Source organism: Poecilia latipinna, unplaced genomic scaffold (assembly GCF_001443285.1).
Source record: "Poecilia latipinna isolate Pla-1442-1.1 unplaced genomic scaffold, P_latipinna-1.0 Scaffold1389, whole genome shotgun sequence".
Lineage (NCBI taxonomy): Eukaryota > Metazoa > Chordata > Actinopteri > Cyprinodontiformes > Poeciliidae > Poecilia > Poecilia latipinna.
In genome coordinates, this window is record NW_015114005.1 from 98230 (window position 1) to 119012 (window position 20783).

General features: G+C 37.4%; 1 protein-coding gene across 2 annotated transcripts in view; it reads left to right on the forward strand.

Annotated features, from left to right (window-relative positions):
* ppp1r16b (protein phosphatase 1, regulatory subunit 16B) overlaps nucleotides 1-20783 on the forward strand; it is an 88173-nt gene that overhangs the window by 50584 nt on the left and 16806 nt on the right. For both annotated transcript variants that reach the window (XM_015056541.1, XM_015056542.1), the window contains exons 3-5: nucleotides 10487-10557; nucleotides 17481-17626; nucleotides 20327-20430. In XM_015056541.1, coding sequence (XP_014912027.1) covers nucleotides 10487-10557; nucleotides 17481-17626; nucleotides 20327-20430 — 321 coding nt within the window. The remainder of the gene's footprint in view (nucleotides 1-10486; nucleotides 10558-17480; nucleotides 17627-20326; nucleotides 20431-20783) is intronic.

The window sequence follows — 20783 nt, forward strand, 5'->3', positions numbered from 1 at the left end:
TGTGCAGCGGGTTTTTATCCGGCCAAAAAAAAATTAGGGGAGCGTTTTTGAAAAAAAAAAAAAAAAAAAAAACAAAAAAAAAAACTGCCAGGAATAAAAAGAAAAAAATACATTTAAAATGTGAACGGCATAATTGGGGCAATTTTATTTTTTCTTTGATGTGTTTTTCAAATGTAAATGAGTCTGAAAATAAGCCAAAGGAGCACCAAGTTGTCTTAGAAAGGCTATTTTAACTTGAAAGCAGACATCCAGCTGAAAATGGCAACTTTTTAATAGACTGAACGATACAATAGGAAAAAAAGTTTCAAACTGTGGAAGCTCCAGCTACAGAGTCTCGTTTCTTAAAGTAAATAAACCCGGACATCAGATTCCTGCAGAAGATGAAGAGCTGCTGCAGCTCCTTTCATGCAGGTGGAAGGCTCTGACCCTCGAGAACAAAATGTTGGACTCTGAAGCTGAAGCAGGAAAAGCACAATTTTTAACCACCTGGTTAGGACCAAAGAGAAAGAGAGAGAGTGTAAAATAAACCTGCAGGACATCAGCTCCGCATCAGTTCAGGGTCACAGTGGGAGAAAAATTCTTCTTATATTTTTATATTAGGAGAAATTAATGAATACAGCAATTTATCTGTTGTGTCATCAAGAAGGAAAACAATGTTTTTGATAATTAATTATCACTGCCCCAGGGTTGAATACTGAAGGAAATTTTAAAACTTTTAAGAAATAAATTAAAAATCTCAGATTTACCAACACTGTAGGATGGACTAATAAAAAATGTTTCATAATCAAACAAATGTCAAATTTTATAAAAAGTTAACTTTAGTAAATTGGAAATTTTCAGATAGAAAGAAAAAAAGCTCTCCAAACCAACATTTTTTTCCAAAATCTCTTGCTCTTTTTTTTTTCTTGTTTTTTTTTTTACACAAATATTCAGATAAATTGTAAACATAGAGTTAGGAATTTAGAATTAAATTAATTAAATGATAGATGAAAGTGGAATGATGCAAAATAGCTAAAATTATGCCACCTGTTAACAACACTGTCTCTTAGCAACATGTGTGCACAATCTCTGGTGGCTTTCTCCATTATTTGGTCCGTTACCTTCTCCTTGTGGTGGCAGCTACATATTTCAAACCTTGGAGAAATCAATATTTTCACCAAGCTATCCCAAGTTTAGCATCTAAAGTTACAAAACACAATAAGAGTTAATGAAGGTGGCCAAAATAATCCATTTATTAGCACTGGTGCTGATTGTTTCCTAAGATATTACCAGTCAACAGTTTGTGTTTTAACTTAGATTGTGAGGAGAAATACTGTACAGCATATTATCTGTTTTTGCTGCTGATAACAACTAGCCACCAGAACAATTAGCAATTCGTATTTCAACTTCCAAATTGAAGGCAGCGTTAATGCATTCACTGCCTCCCATTGTGGTTGCTGGCGATGCATTACAGGCAGCTCCAAAACAGGATGGTCGAGTTGAATTAGTGGAATGAATTTCTCATGAAAACCATGTGAAGACTTAGAGATAATTGCCTGTTTTAGATATTATGTAATTGATTTATAGAGGACAGGAAAACAAAAGTGATTAGGAAATCCAAAGTAGAAGATCATGCCTTCTTTTGGGATACACTGTTCCTGTACCTTCAGTACTCTGTTATCAGGGATCAGTGAGTGTAAAGCTTTCAAGAGAATCCATTTCAGTCAGGGTTCTTAGCCAAATACAGGAGATAAGATCCCTGCTATTATCTTCACTGAACACTCAAATCTTTTACTGTAGAGTAGAGAAAAGATTCAGCTTCAGTTAATCTAGAAAAAAAAAAATCTTTTTGAGACCACTCTCCAGTTATCTTACAAACCTTACACTTACAGATGTAATTGACTGGTGACCCATCCATTTATTGAAGAATGTTTCCAGACTTTTTTTCATTTCTTTTTGGTTTTCTTCACAATATCTTCTGTCTTCCTCTGTTGCTCAGAATCATCTCACTGATTTTCCTTTTTTTTTAACCCTTTGAAGACGAGGTCTAAATGGCCATCCCGGCGCACAGTCTCTCTTCTCAGTGCATCAGCGCTCGCTATGAAGCCATGTAGTGATAGCTAGCAAAACTACTACTAACACTGCACACACCACGAACTCTAACAACACACTTATAGTCTAAAAAACCTAGTAAAATTCACAGCATGGCTGCACCCTAGTCTCTTGCCATATCCAAGTCCTCCCCCCGTCTCTCTCTGCATGTCTCCGTTCTACCTAGTAACAGACCGTCAACACATTTTCGTCGGTTGTTTCGAATTGTGGTACATTTAGACCCCACAAAATAAGGCGGAAATTATCAATCTTATTTCTGGCTTTATTTTGAAGTAAATAACCACAAAACCAATATAAAAACACCACTTTTATAAAGTTTGAAGTCCGTACTGTCCAACAGAGTTAAAATGACAACTCTGTATGCGTCCATGTTATTACGAAGCCTTATAAATGCGTCACATGCTTGTACGCCGCATGGCGGGCAGCGACTACATAGGGTTAAATCCTGTTTTCTTTTGGCATTCATACTTAGTTGAATTTTATACATTTACTGATTTAAAAAAAATATTTTTATCAATTTATTATTTGCAAACCTTCATGACCGTTGCTTGATCTCAGAGCCTACAGGACAGTTTGTTAATAAGGTCTTATCAGTAATCAGCACTCTGAGAAGTTATGACCCGATTAATGCGAGGGTTCATCTCCAGCACACAGCTGAACGCGCAAACAGATGTCGCTGTAGAAGCTCAGTAAGATAACAGGAAGGAAAGGGAGGGCTTCTTTTCCTGCGTCATTATTTGTTGATGTACCTTTTATCTTTTGGGAAGCATCTCATCCAGATCCACCTCCTCCCCTGATAAGAGCATACAGGACCTGCCCAGGAAGGCGTGCACAACATTTCTGCAGTGTTGTGCTTCTGGATTGTAGGGTGGAAGATAGTCGCCATGGTGAACCACGGTCGCTATGGATTGCATTTTGATGATTTCTTTTTTATTTATTCTTGGTTTTTTTTTTTTTGTTGTTCCATCCCTCTGGGTGTTGGATCAGATAGGAATCATGTTCCTGCTGCATGCTGCCAACTCGGTTTTTCTCTTCCAGTACATCAGAATCCATCAGAGCAGCAAAGTTATATGAAAAGTTTAACTTTTTGCATTCGTGCTACAGAGCTTGTTTAAAGTCTGGAATTTAATTCCATCATGTTCCAGGACCGGAAAACAAGGAGAAATGAAAATAAGAGCATGGAAAGCATGTTCTATTTTTAGACTTTATTCCCTGTGTTATTGTCTAAGTATTGCACCTTTCCTTTCATTCTTCCTTTGTTGCATCATTTCATTTTTTGCCCTTCCCTCCTTCATAGTTTCTTCATTTGTGCCCTTTCTGTCCTTCCTTAATTTTTTCCTTCCTTTTTCCTTTCTTCCCTGTTGATTTCCATGCCCTTCCTCTCTTCTTTGCTTTCTTCCTGTCTCACTCTTCCTTATCCCTTTACTTTTATTCATCTTTGTGTGTTTTCCTCCTTTTTTGACCTCATATTCTGCTGTCCTACCTTGATTCCTTGTTTGTGTATTTCCACCCCTCTTTTTTCCACCTCTCTTACCTTGTGTTCTTATTTCTTTACATTTTTGTGTCTCCATAATGTCTTTTCTTCCTTAAGTTCTTTTTACTTCACTTTCTCCATTCTTTCTGTCCTTTTTTCTTGTCGTACCTCTCATCCATCTATTCATTCTTCTTTCTGTGTGTGTCCTTACATCCTTTTCTGGTTTTTTCTGACACACCCTGACCTCTACAGCCAAACCTGAAATAGGTTTATTGTGAATGAGTCTTAAGGACCATCTTATCTGGAAAAGTAGAACATTTTCTTCCTGTGTTTCATGTTGGCTTGAAAAGGTAACATGAAACCTTTCAAGCTAACATGAAAGGTTAGCTTGAGAGCTATTTGAAAATAATCCAATGTCAGATGTTTTTCTTTTCTCAGTAGTAGGAGAACATAATATAGCAAAAAAACAAAAAAAAAACCCAATGTTATTTAAAAAGATTTAAACATAATTTTCAATTATGGAAGTCTTGTCTACAAAGCAGCCAATACTTGGAGCACCAAGCATCTCACTCCAGCTGACGTCTCAGTCATTTTAGCTCACAACTGTCATCGTTGCTCTGCAGAGTATTTCAGTGGATTGGCGACATGCTGGAGTAAGAGAAAAAAGGTGTTTGAAATGTAAACTTATATTAGCCAACTGTCTGACTTCAGCAGTGTGGTTCTGCTGCTGTAAACTGTTTCCATTCACACATTTATAGGACGTCGATGACGGCGCTGTACAAGGTTTTCCCCATGGACTGGGTTACTTACTTTATGTTGCTGCTCTGCTGCAGTTCAGTAAAACTTCCAATTGTAATTGTAGAGATTTGGTTTGTGCAGCCAACCTGCTGCAGAAACTAATTAAAGATTTTGTTTGTTGTTGCTTACATGTCGATGTTTCAGTGGTCGATCAGTTAGGGATTGTGTTGGAGGAGTTTTATGCATGTGTATAACATCCACCTCTCAGAGGTCATCTGTCTAGATATTATCAACTAATTTTAATGTCATTGTGAAGTTCAGTCATCTCTGTCGCATCTAATCTGATTATAGGTGAAGGAAAAACATTGATCAACGCATTATAATTCAATGTTCTGCTGTGTAACCTTGAGTTCTGGCTTTTATGATTGCAATTTTGATGTTGTTTTCAGCTACACATTGCTGCAGACTAAACATCCATTTCTCAGTATTATTATATTTGTTCTTAAATAGCAAAAAATAATACAATAATTGCTCATCCTCATTTCTGTAAAATACCAAATGTTTGACATCATCTTAATAAACCAAGTTAGAGCTAAAAATATCTTCAGTAATATAGCACAACTCTTAAAGTGGATTATATATTATTCCTTTATTTAATAAGCTCATTAGAAGGTTTTTTACAGAAATCATTTTTGTTTGTCAGGAGGGTAAAAGGATGCATTGGCAGACAAGCTAAAAATACATTTAATCATATGTTTACTTTGCCTCACAGCTAAAAAAATGAGGCCCAACATAAAATATTCATTAAAGGACAGAAACCAGGAAAAATCATGAATATTAAGAGAAAAGAGAACAATAAGAAAATATATTTGTAAAACTCAGTATTTGTCCTGAGGCTGTTTTGCTCATCACTGCGGTGGTCTCCTCACATCGTCTCCCCTCTGCTACCCGCCTCTCCCCTCACAACCAGCACCAAAAGATGCTTATTACGACACAACTCAGGCACATTTCATCTTAGCTGCTGCACCAATGGTCATACTTTCACTGACAATGCAATTCAGCAGGATTGCATTTATTTCAGTATTGGCACCAAGAAACCAATCATGTTCACTGTGAAGACACCGCTTTTATATTGCAGAAAAAAAATATTACCCCACCAGTTTAAATCACTGGGTTGAAGTTTACCACTCACTTCTCTGGCCATAGGTGCATAAAATCCAGGCCCTGGAAATTTTAGACTGCTTCTGCTAACATTTGCTCTCAGGAGCTCAGTGAATCTCAGCATGGTACTGTAATAGGACTCCATTTTTGAAAAAGGTCCAGTTAGACAATGCAATTAAACGATGCATAGTAAACTGTTGGTGAGATTATAACCAAGTGGAAGCATTTTGGAAAGACAGCAGCTCAACAACATAAATTAACATGTAAAATAAGTGAGATCTGTTCAAAGTGTGTAGAAGTTTGCAACTTTCCAAAGCTGCAGGTGTCCAAATTTAGTGTTGCCTTCAGATTAGCTCAGGAAAATGCCTACCGTACTTTGCCAAGTACAATGCAAATAATCATGTGCAGTGGTGAAAAGCACTCTGCCAGTAGACTTAAGGACCATGTAGACATGTTCTCTGTCTGGTGACCAGGTGGAGGAGTTTGGGTTTTGCAGCTGCAAGGAAAACAACATTTGTCTGGGTACATTTTGTAAAGTGTAAAGCTCAATGCATCAGGAGTTGGTTTCACTCCAGCTTAAGTGAAAGGAACACTTACTGTTACTGCATACCAACGTATGTATGTGAAATAGGCCATTTCTTCCAACATCAGTGTCTGACCTCACAAATGATCTTTAGATAGAACGGTCAATAATGGTCATAAACACACTCCGACACGTAGTAGAGCAGAAGCTAAAACCCTATGAAGAAAAAGTGGGAAATTCCTACGAGTGAAAGCATGCAAGCAAAATCATTTAGGAATAAAGTATAATATATTGTAAAATGTACATGTTGAAGGCACAGACATAGAATACTGAATACTGACATATTAAAACACAAACTTATTCAAAATGAGAAGAAACACAAGTGATACACTGTGATAATCACATGCTGTGACAAATCTGCATATAGACATACATTTCCATTTCTGTGCAATTTTTTTATATCCACAAAAAGCACAACTTTACAGCTGAATTAAAATTAGAAAAAAATGTTGAAGTTTTTGGCCAGTTTGATTTTTTTTTTTTCCATAAAATTGTTGTTGTCTTCTTTATTTGTAATATCACAGTTTCTCAACTCTGCTTCCCCACTCTGCTGTGGGGAAGCAGAGTCTATTTTGTTATGCATTGCTAAACATAAAAAAACCCCCTGAAATTCTGTAAAAAATATTTATAACATACATGTCACTGCAGTGTGAGAGAAAACGGGATGCAGAACGAAAACACGCAAATTCCACACACCAGCTGGGATTTAAGCCTTCTTCTTCCTGCAACATTGACTTCTCAATGTGCAAAACATTAAGCAATGAAGAATCTGGTATTAGTCGGAAAATTGGCTCTGAATTAATTTGTGTACTGGTAATGTTAAACTGGAAGATTTACTTCTTTGTAGAGCAAGTCTCCGGCTTAATCCAGTCTCTGATCAGCTAAACTGTGTATGAACATGAAATGCTTCAAGAGAGGAACAAAGAAACTTTTGATGTGCTCCTGAAATCCTCCTGCGACGGTTTTGGATTCGATACACAGACTGTAACTCATGAGCACAGTAAATAATAAATTTGTACAGACACAGTTTCCTTTTGCCTCGGTAAATTAAAACAAACAACTTTTAATGGAAGATGCTGCCTCGCAGAGTGCTCAGCATCCATCAGAAGTTAAGGATTTTGCTCAAGGGCATGTCAGCATGTGGATAGCAGGAGAACTGCATTGAACTGTGATATTTGCCAAAAAAAAAAAAGTAACAAGGATTTATGCTAAAGTAAATGCATGATCAGCTTGTTAACAATATAGAAAAAGAGAGAGTTTATTATTTATTATGGTTTCTCCAGCTGTGCTGGTAAATTAGAATCATCAATACATTTCTAACACTATGTTTCTTTTGCATTTTTGCCTCAGGGTTTTTTCAGCATCTAAAAGAAGTGTTGTCTTTGTGTTTCATCTCAACTTTTTATCTCGTCAGTAGTTTCATAAATAAAACTACGTGTGGCCAACGTGCATCTCTTTACGTAACAACATGTGGTATTATCTACACAAATTTTTATGCAAGCATTAACAAATTAAATCTCATTTAATCTCTCATTAGCAGCGGTCCGTAGGTGAGAGCATGGCCAGATGTTTGACCAGTCTCCCATTCAACACAAGTGCAAATATTTAATAACCACACACACACACACTCACAATAAGTAATTTCAACAAGCAAGATAACCTCACATGCATCTCACCCATTTGTCATGTATGTCGAAGAGGCTTCACATGCATGTTAGGTTAGCCTAAAATAAATTTAAATGCAGTCTTATTCTCTCTGAGGGGAGGTAATCAAGGCCTTTAAGGAAAACAAACTTGATGGCAATAGATCTCTGGGGATGTGGAGATGTCAGCCGCAGAGGCGATGTTGGCAGCTCCCCTGAGATTTGTACTTACAAAAACAGCACTGCAGAGATGATGTGTGACACTTACCCGATGCTGCCAGACCGATCGCTCACTCCAGAACCTTGAGCCCATTTCTGTAATAGTTCGCTGTCTCCTCCTTGACGCTCAAGAGAGTGCATGTAGCCACCAATAGCCGCTGCAGCAGCAGCTCATTTTGTTTGGTTCGGCCTCATATTTTAAAGACGGCTGATTGCTGCTGAGCTGCTGTGCGAGTCATAGTGGAAATATACTGGAGATGTTCTAACAAAATGGAGGAAAAAAATGCAGTAAGAGAGCTTTAACAGTAAAGTGTGAAAAAAGCCTAATCAAGGTCTAGCAGACGCAGGATTCAGCCTCTGAAAGCCTCTGGTTGATAATAGCTGCTCATTTTGTCCTTCAGCTTTACTGCATGAGAATCAAGTCCTCAGTCATATTTAACAGTGTGTAGTTTTTGTCCATACTATTATTAATTTAAACCTATTAAAGAGACTTAATATGGGCTTTTTCAAAGTTAATCTTAATGAAAGGTCCATGGGGAGGACCTGAAGGAGAGGAAAAGGAAGATTGTTTCTATTGTGAGCTTAAATAACACATTTTCAAGCTTATGGAGCTTTTTTCTTCTTCATTGTTACTGATTATAGAAAGCCTAATTAATGTTTTTTTAATTTCCCCTTTATTTGTCTCTGTAAGTAGATTGAAATCTGCCAAAAGACTACATGCATCTCATACCGTATCATAGCACAAAAGAGCAATGATATAAAAGGAAAACAGTTTTACACCATACAACTCAAAAGCCAAATTTCACAGTCAATATAGCAATGCATTAACCATAAGTGGCTTAAAGCAAGTGCAATGTTCCTGGGTTATTGTTTGTATTCTGAAAGAATTTCTGAAACGACAAGAGTAATGAAAGAGCTGAGCTCGCTTACAGCCGAATATTGAAGAGAAGAGGAACCAAGGAATCATCAGAAATCAGGGAATCTATGAAAGTGTTGGAAAATAAACCTCAACTAATTTTACGGAGTACTGAGTATTGACGGTATGAAAAATGCTCCCTGTGAGAATTTTTCAAGTGAAAAGAACCCTGTGAATTTGTGAAATTTACAATAACAAGAAAGAGAAAGTGAGTCTTAGTTTTTCTGTATAAATCATCTGGTCTCATCAGGGTGTTTTAAAGTGTTTTGAAGTGTTTAATTGTCATCTAGTCTTCCATTATCCAACACGATGGTGCCTATCGCCAGCAGCAACGAGCAAGAGGCAGACTCCGTGGACAGGTCGACAATCCATCGCAGGGCAATACGATGGTTTTGTTTAATTTACAAAAACAAGAAAAGGAGAAAATATCCAAGTAAAAACATACAAGTATGGAATATTGCTCGTATTGTGAAAATAAAGAAATATCATTGATTTTATTCTTGTAATAATAAATTAGACATTAGCAAAACTTAACACCTGTATGCAGTGTTGGTTTTTAAGGAAGCTGGTTTATTGCACAGAACTTTTTTTGCCAACATGGTCTTGTTAATCAGGCTTTCTGTGCTGGTTATCAGCCAGAAATCCAAGTAAAATTTGAAAACAGTGTTATGCTTAGGGGGGCATTCACACCAGGAAAGTCCTTCAATCCGCTTGCTTGGTCCGGAGTGAAACGAGACCAACTCAAAAGTGGGTCTTGGTTCCTTCATTAGGGGTCAAAGAAATGTATATTTGTATTATGATTACTTTTCTAAGAACTTAATTTGCTATTATTGTGGGGATTTTTGCCAGAATGAATGTCAGAGCTCAAATTAATTTGTTGTTTTACGTGTTTCTGTGCTTTTTGATCTTTTAATCTCTGCAAAAAGTGTTCTACATAAATACAGAGAAGGAAGTTGGAAATTTTACTGTCATCTGTTGGTTTCACTGATTAACCTTCATCCAGCAACTATAAACTCTCCAATCAGTACCGTTTTCTCTACCCAGGGTTTCTCCTCTGAGTCATTTCAGATTGAATCAGTGGTTTTCTGCAGGAAACACAAATCAGTCCCGTCTTCATATGTTAATCTGACATGAAAATATATTTCAGTTCAACTCGAAAGGCAACCAAAACGACAATGTGCTTATGGTGACCGTGAAAATAACCCCATCTTGAGTATTTTTGTTGTTTCCTGTGTTACTTTGCTCATATCCTTTATGTGACTTGGTTCAAACAGTGTTTATATGTTTTTATTTGAGTGTGTGCGTAATGGAAACAGATGAGACTCTTTATCCATCATGTGTGCAGATTGACACGCTGTGTATTTTTTTTAATTAGGACCCAGTTTGACGATTTTATCTGTCGGATTGGGAGCCCAACAGACACTCTGATCCTTTGCATCATCGCACTACCTCACCAGTCCTCCCCTTTTCCTCAACCTTTCATTTATACTTCTGAGCTTAGATTGGAAACATCTTGACAGGGGGTATAACTTAGGTGATGCACAATAATAGATGATACAGATTTATTGACAATGCTACAGGTAATAATAGGTTAAGTGGAGGCCTGTCACAAGCTTTCTGAGTATTTATTTCTGTTTCTTTGTCTTTTTTTTTTCCATCAGTTCGCTACCTACTGAGGAACAATGTGAGTCCAGATCTCTGTAACGAAGACGGTCTCACTGCTCTGCATCAGGTAAGATCAGTTGTGTCCATCTGTTCCACCCCTTTCTTCTCCTTTTGAAACTGATTTTGGAGTCTTGATGTGTATAAAAAAACACATAAAACACAGCATAGGCACAGATTTATATTTGTAGTTACTTAAAATGTTTTGTTGGTGCTCCTCTTTCGCCCTAAAGAGCCCTGAATTCACACTGTTTAAACCAGTGGTTCCCAAACTTTTTCTCCTGGGCCCCCCCAGTGGTTTCCAAACATTTTCTGGGACCCCCCAAACTAACTTGACATTAAAGTAAAAGGGAAGGTTTCATGTAGAAAGAAGTGTTCAGGGTTTCTGTTCCTGAAAAGTAATTTTTAATTCTGAAGAAATGATTTCATTATTGGGAAAATTTGTTCATTTTGATGTAGAAAATTGATCAATGACATCATGCCTATTTTTCAGGCTAACTAAAATCATTAATGGTATTATAACCAGAGCTTCCTTCTCTTCCGAATTAATGCTTCAGTCAGGAAACAAACATTTATGTTTCCATCTGAAAACTGAAAAATGGCGCCTGTCTGGGAGAAGCTATTACACAGTATCCGACCCAATTCCTCAAAATCCAGCAGCCGGAAACAAAACACTTTATTTCCTGTGAAGCTGCTGGATGTGCATGAAGATGCTTCTATTACAGGGGGAACCGTTCTGTTTGTTCCACTTAGGCTAAAATGTCAAATACCGGCGAGGCTTGAAGCATAAGATCTAAATGCTAGATGGATTTAGCTTTATTTTTAATAGAGTGTCTGACTTTCACAGGAATGGTTCTTTATCTTAAAGATCTCTGAAGGAGAAATGTTGATTGCTTTCTATCCCGTCTCCATCCCTCCCTTCTCATTTGGTTCCATCCTTTTCGCTCTGCCTGAGCTGGCACAGTCATATCTCTTTTCCCCTCTAGCTGTGCAAAGCCTAATATTCACACTCCAGCCGGGAGTGAACAGCAGAAGAGAAAATTGAAGTCCATCAGTCACCACTGGTGAGGCTGCTGTTTTAAACGCGGCCAAGAGATCGGACTGACCTTTCAGCTTCCAATGTTCCTGATTATACGCTGTTTGGATGGGCTTGACTCCACACCGGCTTCAAGATTTGACCCTTTTAAAACGTAAATTTCACAGTCACTGCCACACATATATTGTCCAGAGAGCACCAAATGCAAAGGACATTTGGATTCACTTCCTGAAGTTTCAGGACATATCCATAAAGAAAACCTTTCACACTCTGCTTGTGAGAACAGTTTTGGGTCCCCAGAACATGAGGAATAATGCGATCACAAAAGGTGACATAAATGACGAAAGGTGCAGGATATGTTTCTTTAGATGGTTTGTCATATCTATCCAGGCCTTCTCTCACCTCTCTGATATGAGACGTTAATAAAAAACATGGCTTCCAGGGTCACAGCATGTGCCACAACACACACACAGTATACAATTCAAGCAATCAGAAATAAAAACTCCTCAGCATTTTTCCCAAAGCCACATGAATGCCTCTCTAGTCAAAATAATGTGATGGATTATTTGTGTCGTGGTTATTTTAAAGGCCACCAGCAAAGCAGGATTAATGCTGCTGGAAATCATCCACGATGCACATTCGAGACTAAGCCCCAAAATTAGTATTCATGTCCCGGTTTACTGTTCCTTTTTACCCTAACTCCATGTTTAAAAAGGGTCTATTGTGTGATTTGAGTTTAAAAAGTCAACAACGGTTTGAAATTTCAATGCCGCACAAAATTACCACGAGAAATAACAAAATGCAGTTTTAAAATTTTGATTTAATTTGTAACAGAAGGAAACAATCCAAATCCACCTGGTTCTTTGTGAAAGAATAATAGACCGTTAAACTTAATAGGCCAAACTGAGAAGCAGCAACACCTGCAAAGTCTTTGAGATAATTTGTTCTTTTCCGTTTTGGCCCACATGTTCTTTGCAGAATTATTTTAACTAATTGCAGGTTTCATCCATGCTGGAGTGTTTTGTGCATGACATGTCTGTTTAGGATCATGCAAAAGCATCTCATGTCCAGACTTAAATAAATCACTGATTTGCTTTTATTTTTCAAAATATAACTGTCTGTGGGCTTTTGACAAAGATATGAAACAAGTTCAGTGAAACAGTTTGGTTATAAGAAAACGGTCCAACTAAGTTGAGTTTAATGCAGTTCTGTTCAGTGCTGGATTCATTTGTGACGTTCCACTTTTTAAATCAGAAGGATAATCTGAGTAAACATGAACATTTAATCCAGTAGCAGTTTTCTTTTGTCAGTTCCTGCTCCTAAATTCACCTGCCTCATGTTGTCCTATATTTTAGCGACCCAGCTGTTATGCGGCTGTAATCTCTTGTATTTTGCTGCGTGCGTGCGTGTGTGCGTGCGTGTGTGTGTGTGTGACCCCGGTGTGGCTGCGTGTGCACGGTGACCCAGAACATCACTGTTGGAGCCATGCTTGAAAGCATTCATTTCTGCAATTTTAGTGCTGAAATATTCATGCAGACATGACGGACTCCACAGGCCGTAATGGATCATCTGCAGAGTTTGATCATGTTGAGCTGTGAAGTTTTCCCTCTGTTTTCCTGTGTGGTTTTGGTCTTTTCATCGGTAATTCTGCTCTGTGTTACTCCGGCGTTTGAGGACTCAGACCCACAAGCTTTGCAGCGTCATCTTCTGAAGTCTTGACTTGCGATCCCTCTCATATAAAATGGTAGAGCAAATTATTGCATGACTGTAATGAATAGGAAATTATGGGTTTCATCTTTATTTTACAATTGAAAATATGAAGTGTAACAAGCACTTTCATATTTAAGTACATAACTGTGATCTTGAAGGCAGCCTTGAGTTTGACACATGTAATGTAAAAGGGGATCAGAGTTTAGGCTGCTGAATGGCAATGCACTTCACACTTTTCAGACTTTATTTTCTTTAAACTTTTAAAACCTTCTACCTATTTTTTCCATTTACTTTTGCACTTTTGCACCACATTGTATTGGTGTGTAGCATAAAATCCCACAAAATACGGCAAAATTTATGTTCATATTTAAATTGTTCACATAGAAAGAGTGTGAATCACAAAAGACGCCGTAAATCTGTGCCTTCATTCTTCAGAGAGGCGCTTTTTTTCTTACAGACAGACAAACAACATTGCAGGGTTGGCTCAAATTGCCCTCGAGTTCAGGTAAACTCTTCCTCTGGTGTTTCAGCTGCTTGTCACTGTTCAATTTAACAATCTGGCCTTCTTATGTCTTCTCTGCCAGCAGCCGAACCTTAGATTCCCATCACTCTTAGTGATTTGTACTCGCTTATTAAGCTCTGGTAAAATTTAAAGCCCATTTAAGCTCATTTCAGTCTGGGCTGTAAGCTTTCTCACCTGGCCCTGTGCCTCTTAAAGCATCACTATTTCAGCTTTAGTGCGGTCTTTGTTGCTTTCAGCCATCTCGGCGTTGGCCTCAAACCAATTTTAGTCATTTAAAACTCCAAATGTCAGCCTTGTTTCCTCGTCGGCCTGCTCCTCGCCGTCCTCTCTGCCCACTGATGACACCCGCCACGACTGCTGCTGCTGTTTTCCAGCCACACTGGGATAATCTGAGCTTTTGTTTGGACCACTCTTCCATCCCTTTGTCAGTACTTTACATGAATTGCAGATTATTTCCTTCCCTTTTTCTTGCAAGTTTGTAGATTGGAGTCCTTTTTTATTCTTGAAGAAAAACTAAGCAATAATCCTAGCATTTAGCAAGCAGGTGGGCCGGGGTTTTCGGGTTTTTTCAGAAAGAGATTAACCTAGATTTTTAACTGGCGAGTGGGTTGCAAATTTCTAGGTTGTTTTTGATAATATCTTTCATGCAAAAGCTGTAGGCTGGACTCTGAGGGTGTTGAAATCCTTCGGTTTTTTTTTTGCGGTTCTTGTTGAAAGTCTTGTTCTTCTCTTTTTGTGATGCTTTCCAGGTTGTATTATGTTTTAGCGTTGAGAATATGTTGAGAATACTACATGACCACATGATTGTGTTTGCTTGTTATGAATTTGCGAAATTGCCAGCTAAACAGCATCAGACGACCACACTAAACTGCTGAAATAAGGAAATGCGTGACTCATTCTCTTCTGCTTTGAACCTGGTTTTTCTTTCCGCCGTGAGCGCAGGAAGCAGTCGACATATTTAAACCGCCAGTTCTGCTTCTGAATGCACACAAATGTGGTCTTCCTGCTCTTTTTTTTTATTTTTATCATGCCAATCTCAGAATATTCAGTAAATAATGTCATGTAGCTCTGAGTAGAAGTCTGGATTTCCATTGCTGATAAAAGTTGAGTGACAAAGCTCAGCATTTCAAAATGGCATGAAATTACAACATTTGCTGTAGAAGAATGATGAGCTGTTTTTTTTTCAGTTTTCCAGTTGTTTTTGTTTTTTTCTTACATGAAGATTTAAAAAAAAAAAAAGCTAACAAAAAAAAACCACTGCAGAGGAAACTAATTTCAGACATTTGTATCTATGATTTTCTTTTTTCGATCTATAACCAGAGATCACTATGAGGTTAAGAATGTGGAGATCTTGCATGTAAAGTTTATGTTGAAATTTGCATTCTCAACACAGACTTCAAATGAAGCTGCGTCATGGTTCCTCTCAGACAGTTTAGCGTCTCAGACTTTTGTTTTGATATTACTTTTTTGCAGTTTCAGGGGTTAAAATAGAAACTCTTAAGCTGTTATTTACATCGACACCCGAGGAAATGTGTTGCTTAGAGGAAACATGTCAGTCAGTCGTTTGTCATGTCTCTTTTCTCTCAGTCATTTCATTCCTTTGCTTGTGTTGGACGTGTTCGTCACCCACCACATCTTCAAATTATAAATGTTCTGTGCGAGTAGCTTTGAACGAGCATGGCACCGTTTCTGCTGAGTGTTATTTCAGGTGGACACAGTTTTATATGAGCGTAGGACAGCAGAGGTCACAGGTGCAGCAAAAGTTGCCCTGAAAAGAGGTGATTTTTTTTTTTTTTTTTAAAACAGAAGGAAATGGTCTGAGCCAAACATTCCTCTTGAATCTTTTACATCTGACTCATAATACAAGCTTGTTCTATGCATTCCCCCTGGCAATGTTCATGTGTCTATCCGTGTCTCCAATTTTTTAAATATTTTTGTTCCTCTTTTGTGTTTTCTTTTTCTTTTTTCTACTGTTACCACTTCTCAGACATGACAAGCCTCTGGAGATTGCACCACAGCTCATCGTCTGTGTAAAAACCTTGTAAAAGGAAGCATCCACTCTCTGCACCAAAGGAGTTTTATGATGAGCATATGAAATGCTGCTGCTGTTCATTCCAGAGGCTGCAGAACAACCGAGGGCAATGCACATGTTAAATAGATTAATGATCATATTAGTTTTACTGTCTGCTCCTTTCAACACCTGTCTTTAAGGGAAGAAAAAACAAACTATTACACTTCTTCATCTTGATAAAATTATGAATTCGTCTTTAGTTTATAGCCAGGACTTAAATTCAAATTCAAAAATAGTTTATTAATCCCAAAGAGAAATTAAATGTTGTAACTCATTAATATAGATATTTTCTATCTCTGAAAATCTTCACACTAAAATTCAATGTATTTTGTTGTGATTTTATGTGATAGGACATCACAACTTAAACAACATGAAGGTTATTCTTTGCTGTGTTATAAGAGAAAAGATGAGTCAGTTCTTTGTAGATCTACCTATTGCTGCTACCTGCAACTCAAAACAAGGCCTTCTTCACCTATTAGATTAAAAAAGAAAGTTATGCATTTATTAAATAAAATGCCTCTGCCACATTTTACGCAACGTTCATAGATGTAAAAAACCAAAATAATCAAAAAGAAAGTAGTCTGTCACCATTTACTTTAATGCAACTACGTTTTCCCATTCATGGAGATGTTTGTATTACGAGGAGTTGTCAGTATTTTGTTTTTACCCACTAACATTTTTTCTCTTTTTTTTTTTCCATTCTCAGTTCCATCTCAATCTTCACTGACATCTTTCATGGTTTATATCAGGATTGTCAGCCGTTTCTCTTAGCATTTTGTTGTGACGAATGTCTTACTTCATCTTAGCACAGAGCGTAGGGAGATCACATCAGTCGCGTCGACTGAAGATGATGACAACAGAGACCTCTAGAAAGCTTTTTATTTTGAACCTTTGAGTGTTCATATCATGCCTGGCTCTGGCCCTTCTGTGACACAGTAATCTCATCCTTCACTGTTGCTTTTTGCAGCCTCTTATTTTCTTGTTTTCCTGCCTCAGTCTTTGCTCGGTGGCTTGACTGGGCCACACTCGCATCAACTGGCTCCGATGTAGAAGAAAACAACAGTTTGCCTGGCAGTTTTCATGGAAACATCTCCTCCCAGCCTCTCACTCACACCCAGCTTAACAAGGCTTCCTCCCCCTCCATGCCTTTGTCTGTCTGTTTCTGTGGATGGGTGTGAGTTCTGGGTGCTTTTCCAGTTTTGTCTGGGATCCAGGAAGCAGCCCACACAATGGCTGATGTGTAGGAATAGTGTCTCCAGCTTGGCTTAATGTGTTCCCAGTTTTCCACCCAGCAATATGCCACTAAAAGTCTTGTGAAGAAACGCTGCCTGACTGTTGTTTTAGTCGGTCTTCGTCTGTGCCACACAGATGTGAAAGTTTTTCTCAGATAAGCACAGCAGTTTTCACGTCAAGTTTAGAGTGACTCAATAAAAACAGCAGCTTCAAACATATTTTCTCCTTCCCGCTGTTCTTCAGCCTCTCAATATTGATATAAAATATCCAAGAGGAAATAATGTGATGATAAATGTTGAAAAATAATGCAACTTTCCATTACCCTAAATTTTATTCTGACATGCTAAATCCTTAAATAACTGTTCTTGCATTAATCAGCGATCTGACAGGAATATCTACTCCTCCTTTTTCCCCACACAGTGTTGCATAGACAACTATGAAGAGATGGTGAAGCTACTGTTGGACCGTGGAGCAAACGTCAACGCTCAGGACAACGAACTGTGGACGCCGCTGCACGCTGCTGCGACCTGTGGCCACGCAGGACTTGTCAAAATACTCATCGCACAGTGAGTCATGTAGAAACCTCAGTTCAATGGATGTTATGTCAGAGGAAAAAAAAGCACAACTCCGCTGATGTCCAGAAATGTTTCCTCCAGATCCTTTAAGTTGGACCCTTACTGTTGTAGTTTGAATTAATTGTGTTGAAAAAGCTGAATAAGTGGAAATGCATTTAAGTTTGAACAGCTTACACAAACTCTCTGATGACATGAAAACCCCAATCTGTGGTTGAGCTAGATATGGTTGCAAACGTAAATTGTCATAAAGAAGTAAATGTAGGACTTAAGGCCTTAACTAATAATTAGAGAAACCAGCCAAAGATCAAAACGAGCCAATTTTCCCTTGATTGGCTATGACCATTATTTGGCAGATCAGTAGCTGGGGGGAAAAAAAAAAAAAATATATATATATATATATATATATATATATATATATATATATATTCCAAAGTCCACAATTTTCAGTCCATAAACCATAAACATCAGCACAATCATAAATTGTAATGAGCAGGGAAAAGCCTAATCGCTGCATCTTGTGGGTGATTAAGATGATCAGACGTTAGAAAATTTCAAATGTTTTTCCAATACACAGCTAATAATTTTAAGAGTATATAAAGGAAAACAACTTGTTCAGTTAAAGGGTCTAAAAATAACGTTTTGCAATTTTTTTTTGACATGAATAAAATGTCCTCTACTCCAGATATTGAGTCTTTAATAATATGTAATGTGAATATTACTTGAAATGAGTTAAAGCATCAACACCTTTAAACAAATATTATAAATGTTTAATAACTCCTATGGTTGAAGATGATCATCATACTTAAAGGGTTAAAGAAAATCTTTTCCTTACATGCATTGAGCTCAGCTGTTTTCATGCATGAGTGCCAGATATATCTTGCTGAATGTGCAAAGTGATTTAACTGGGCTATCTCTGCAGTCGGAGGGCTTCTCCAGCACAGCCTACAAAGGGTACATACTGGAGAAGCCCCTCAACCACCAGTAAAATAAAGGGAAGGTGCCTGAGTTGAGCTCAAATGCAGAAGAAAAATCGCACAACAACGATGCTTTTGGAATCTATGTAGGAATCCTGACTTTCGAATGAGCCAGGTGTGTGAGCCACAATAGCAACAAGGAACTAAGATACACATGACGGAGCAGCAACAAGATATTGAGGTATACGGAGGTGAATACTTACTAGATATAGTGATAAAATAATGTAGGTAGCTTCAGGGATTTACACATTTTCAGTTTTTGCTCGGGATGCACAGTTATTGCATCAGTTATAATTGCTTTGAAATAAAAAAATTGTTGTAATAAGAATGAATCATCTTCTGATTCTAACAAAAAAACTCAATAACCTCCAAAACTGACCGTAGGAATCGGATTATTATTATTTTTCTGTATTGGTTTAATGTAGCTGTAAGTAATTGCTGTTTGGCAGTTGAGCTACATTACTGTTTGATAATAGGTGAGTTTTATTTTAGATCAGATTTTGTGAAGCTTTTTTTTTTTTTTTTTTAATCATTACTTTTATTGTGTTTGCAATAAATTCAATAACATCTTGGGTTAGTGTCACCCATTACTAGTTTTATGTCTTCAAGTGGAAGAGAAAATCCAAAGAGATTTTTAATCAGTTTGAATCTGAACTTGCAGAAGCAATAATTGCTGTAAAGGAAGTGCTGGGATTCACAAGGCCCACGAAGAAAATATCAGCACTGGTACATTTTTAGGCTTGTGTGTTTTTAGGTTTATATGCAGCTGTGGGTAACAAAAAAGCAATTTTTTGGAGCCTGAATTGATTTCCCGTGACTTCCTTGTAGGAAAAAGGACAATTTTCTGTCTAAAAAAATTACACTGGCTTCACTGTGGAGCCAGTGTATGGTAGATGCATTACCAACATGGATGGTAATGCATCTAGCAGTGGAGGAAATTGCAATCCCACTTTAATAACGTGATGAAAAATAGGATATTCATGAAAAAGGAGACCAACACACAACAAAAGGATCAATTTGTGGCAGAAGTGTGTGATTTGTATTTAAAAAACAAAACAAAAGAGGACACACTTGACATATATATCGATGAGTTCTGTCCTGTCCTTGGACATGATGTCATAGAAGAACAGTCACTGATTGACTTGCCGTCCATCTTTATTATGAAAATGCTTTTAATAATCCAGTAGCGCTGACACAAGCTCCTGTCTTCGTCAGCTAAATTAACCGTGAATGGCCGGGATAGTGTGACTCACACGTTGACATTTTTAATCAGGACTTAATGAGATGGCTTTTATTAGGCTTTAATTACAGCTTAATGAAGATATAACATCAAGATATGCACAGGCACAAAAAGTAACATCAGAGAAATGAGAGTAAACTAATCACACCCACATTGTTTCTGTTTATGAAGACGGAAAGCTGCAATAAAGCTTATGACTACTGAGCAAATATCTGTTTTATCATTGTATGTATGTATGTGTTTATATTATTGATGTTATTTAATATAATTTTTGTCATCAAATTATTTCTTTTCTTACTTTTTAGGTCAGTGTGACGATGAGCTTTCAGCATTTTTTAACTCACCTGTGGAGAACATTTATCACAGCTGAAGCTTTCATTAATATATTAAACCGTTTTTAGTGTTTAATCCACACAGTATCTTTTGCAAATGAATATTATATATTGGTTTAAATATTCATCTGCTCATTTCCTACAGTGGTGCAGATCTTCTGGCAGTCAACTCAGACGGAAACATGCCCTATGACCTGTGTGAGGACGACCCGACGCTGGACATCATAGAGACGGCCATGGCCAACAGAGGTAGGGCGTGGAAATGAAAAAAAAAGATGGAGAATCTGAAGCAGAGACTCATTTTTGAGTCTGGCTAGAATTAGTGGTTTGAATAGACTGCACAGGATTATGTAATCGAGTAAAATACTATAATTTTAATGTTTAGGATGATCTTACTAGTTATTTTTTTTAACTGCAATAATTCATCAACTAATCCTCTTATTGCTGAAGTAATATTAAATACTGAGATGATGTCTTCTATTTTCTTTGGTTTGTGTAATTTCTACTCTAAGCAGTTTTAAGTTCAAAGAAAATAGAAAGACAGAAGGAAAGAAAATGACATTAAAATTATGAAAAAGATTAAAAAAATTAAATAGCTTTGC